Source organism: Athene cunicularia (genome assembly GCF_003259725.1).
Source record: "Athene cunicularia isolate RWA chromosome 2 unlocalized genomic scaffold, athCun1 chr2_part1, whole genome shotgun sequence".
Lineage (NCBI taxonomy): Eukaryota > Metazoa > Chordata > Aves > Strigiformes > Strigidae > Athene > Athene cunicularia.
The window spans coordinates 750,760-753,851 of NW_020799095.1; the positions used below are offsets into that span (position 1 = coordinate 750,760).

Genomic DNA, 3,092 nt, shown 5'->3' on the forward strand with positions numbered 1-3,092 from the left:
GGTGAGGGGGAGCGGCCTGGCCCTGCCCCCAGCGCTTTCCTCTGCCGAGCGCGGCAGGGCGCGGATAGCCCGGCTTTGCAAAACATAGAGACTTTGGGTTAAACTTGTCCATGTGTTTCACTCCAAAAAGTGGGGGGTTTAGGCCGTCATTTGCACTCTGGGAAAGCGGCCTGAAGTTTTTATTCTGCAGTTTAGCAGCTTTTCGCTTCGAAACATGTTCATGTCGGTATAAACCCGTGCTTTGACATCGGGTGGAAGCTTTCCCTGACTCTTTCTTTTTCCTGCCAGTGAATTGCCTCATTGACCGTTTTTTCCAGGATTTCAGCTCTCGGGCAGAGCTTGCTTTGCCCCCGCTGTCTGCCAGACGGTAGATTTTGAAGCCCAGAGACAAGCTGGAAATCGCTCCTGACTTCAGGTGAACTGTACTCTGGGGCAGGAAGAAAAATCCCCCCGCATCCTGAAGATGCCTAAAACCCTCCCCTATACCTGGGGACACCTCGTCAGAGCAAAACAGCAAAGAAAAGTCCTTTTCTCCAAAAACCTTGCCCAGTTTTCAGTGCTCTGGTGCAGTGTTACTGGCTCCCCATCTCTGAACACGGAGGGAAGCGGAGCTGCTGCTCCTGCAGGGCCACTGCCACATGGCATTTTGGGCCGTAAAAGAAAGTGGTTCAGATAACCGTTTGTTAGTACACCTGTATCTCTCTAAATGTGCTTCCCATTACCGGTAATCTGGTTACTTTAATTGCCAAAGCCATTAGGGCTCTACAGAGTTTGAACCAAACAAAAAAAATGATGCAATTACGAGCTACTGAATTGAGTTAAAATCCTGTAATAAATTACAGTAAAGGATACTTTCTCCAGAGTCTCAGAGGCACATTTAATTCCCTGCAGCTCTGTGCAATATGTGCTTCAGGGAAGAAACTCAATTAAAACCAAAAACTTACTTCATTTTAATTGTTGGTCTAATGAAACTGCTGTCACCTCTAGCATCCCTGTGTGCATCTGTGGTGCCTTGGCTGAAGACTGCTTCTTGCCCTCTGCTAATGTTTATGTCCCCCATATATATTTATTATAGGATATCTTTTAAATGCTGGCACACATGTACATCAGCTAATGGTGACAAACATGGAAATGGGTAAAATAACATTTTTCTTCGAAAAATCTACCTTCCATGGGGCAGGCTGAATATGAAGCTGTGTCCATCACTTCTGCTCTGTTCTCCCATTTTTACCAAGGCGGTTTGGGGTTTGTAAAGAGCACCGGTGTTGGTACAGTGGATGGCCTTGGCATGGTCAGGGTATTCCCTCTGTCTTTGTTTGGTGGCGAGACAAAGGAAATGAGCTGGAGGGTGATCACTCACCAGCAATGATACTCTAAAACCTCTCCAATAAACCACTTTATCAAAGAAACCTTTGGCAGGTGAGTGAAGGATTGTGCCATGAAACTGTCCCCAAAGCGTGGAGCCTAGCACATCTTTGCTGTGGTTGATCTCTGGTTGCATGTTCAACAATGGCCATATGCTCCTTATTCTGGTACCACTTGTGGGGTTTCACTGCTGCCTGCAAAGACGTGTTTGTCTCCATAGAGCCGCCAGTGCCTTCTGGCCCCAGCTGTGTCCTTGCTGGTAGCTGTTTCTGCTCCTGCAGGGGATGAGGATCATGCAACATTCACATAGCATGTGGCTTATTCAGATTTCCTGGAAAAAAATGCAGATTTCTACACCAGGGTCTCAGCCCTGGGAACTTCTCAGTGCAGAGAACAACCAGGTCCAATCCTGCCTGGGGGAGCTGAGGGTTGGCAGAGTGAACATATGTTCAGCTCTGTGTCCTCCGACATCAGGAGGACATGGACCTGCTCAAGTGCGTCCAGAGAAGGCCACAAAGATGCTGGGGGGGCTGGAGCACCCCCCTGTGAGGACAGGCTGAGAGAGTTGAGGGGTTCAGCTGGAGAAGAGAAGGCTCTGGGGAGACCTTAGAGCGGCCTCCCAGGGCTGAAAGGGGCTGAAGGAAAGGGGGGAGGGACTCTATCAGGGAGTGTGGGGATAGGATGAGAGGTAACAGTTTTAAACAGAAAGTGGGGAGATTCAGGTTAGAGATAAGGAAGAAATTCTTCCCTGTGAGGGTGGTGAGACACTGGCACAGGCTGCCCAGAGCAGCTGTGGCTGCCCCCTCCTTGGAGAGGTTCAAGGCCAGGTTGGACGGGGCTTTGGGCAGGGGGAGGCAGCCTGGCGGTGCCCAGCGTCGTCCCCTTGCCCGGAGCGGCGCTGGGACCTGTCGCATTCCCACCCATGTGTCAGAGCTGGCCCCCGTGGGTGTCTGCACGGGGCTCCGCGCCAGCCTGCTGTGAGTGCGGGCAAGGCCGGGGCAGCCGGGAGGCGCGTTTCGCCCAGCTTCCCCTGCCCCGCGCCCAGCCCGGCCTCTGCGTGATCTGAAGGTCTCAGAAGCCTCTTAGAGCGGACTAACTGATTCACTTCTCGATATTCTTGTGTAAGCCTCACCTCTGGTTGCCTCCACCTCTCCTGACTGACAGGGTGCTCTCGCGTTTCCTTCTCTGAACGAGTCACGCTGAGATATAACATATTTAGCAAATCGGGGTGGTCGTAGCAGGGGCAGAGAGACCACATCCTTCGGCCTGCAGAGGAAATGATTTGCACGTTTAGTTTAAGAAACTGTCTGCTGAAACGGATGTGTTTAAAATGCTGCATGCGGAGGAACACAGCCACGGGTGAAATGTATCTTTTGCATGTGTTTACTAGCCTGTGCTTAAATTTCTGTTGGCTTATTTTGAGAGCTTGGAGTACTTCATGTGAGGCCAAGCTGTATTTTGCTGCTGAGCACGCTGATGGCAAAACTGGAACAATCCTGATAGAGATTTTTCTAGCAGAGACCTTTGTGACATTGCTGAGCTAATTGTGCTAGCAGAAATAGGCACTAGCTGAAGAATGATCCTTATGCCAAGCACTGAAGGAGGAGCAGGTCTTGGTGTAATCTGTAATGGGGACAGCACAACAAGCTGGCAAGTTTTGGCAGACGGTCTCGCTGGTTTGGTGATGACAGATCGGAGCCCTTCTCATGGCTGGTGCTGCGGTTTTG

General features: G+C 50.7%; 1 protein-coding gene across 1 annotated transcript in view; it reads left to right on the forward strand.

Moving 5' to 3' along the window:
* The first annotated feature begins 1,365 nt into the window (after positions 1–1,365).
* ACKR2 (atypical chemokine receptor 2) overlaps positions 1,366–3,092 on the forward strand; it is a 7,488-nt gene continuing 5,761 nt past the window's right edge. Inside the window, 2 exon segments of the mRNA XM_026842619.1 lie at positions 1,366–1,419; positions 1,629–1,674. Of these exon segments, the coding sequence (XP_026698420.1) occupies positions 1,366–1,419; positions 1,629–1,674 (100 nt within the window).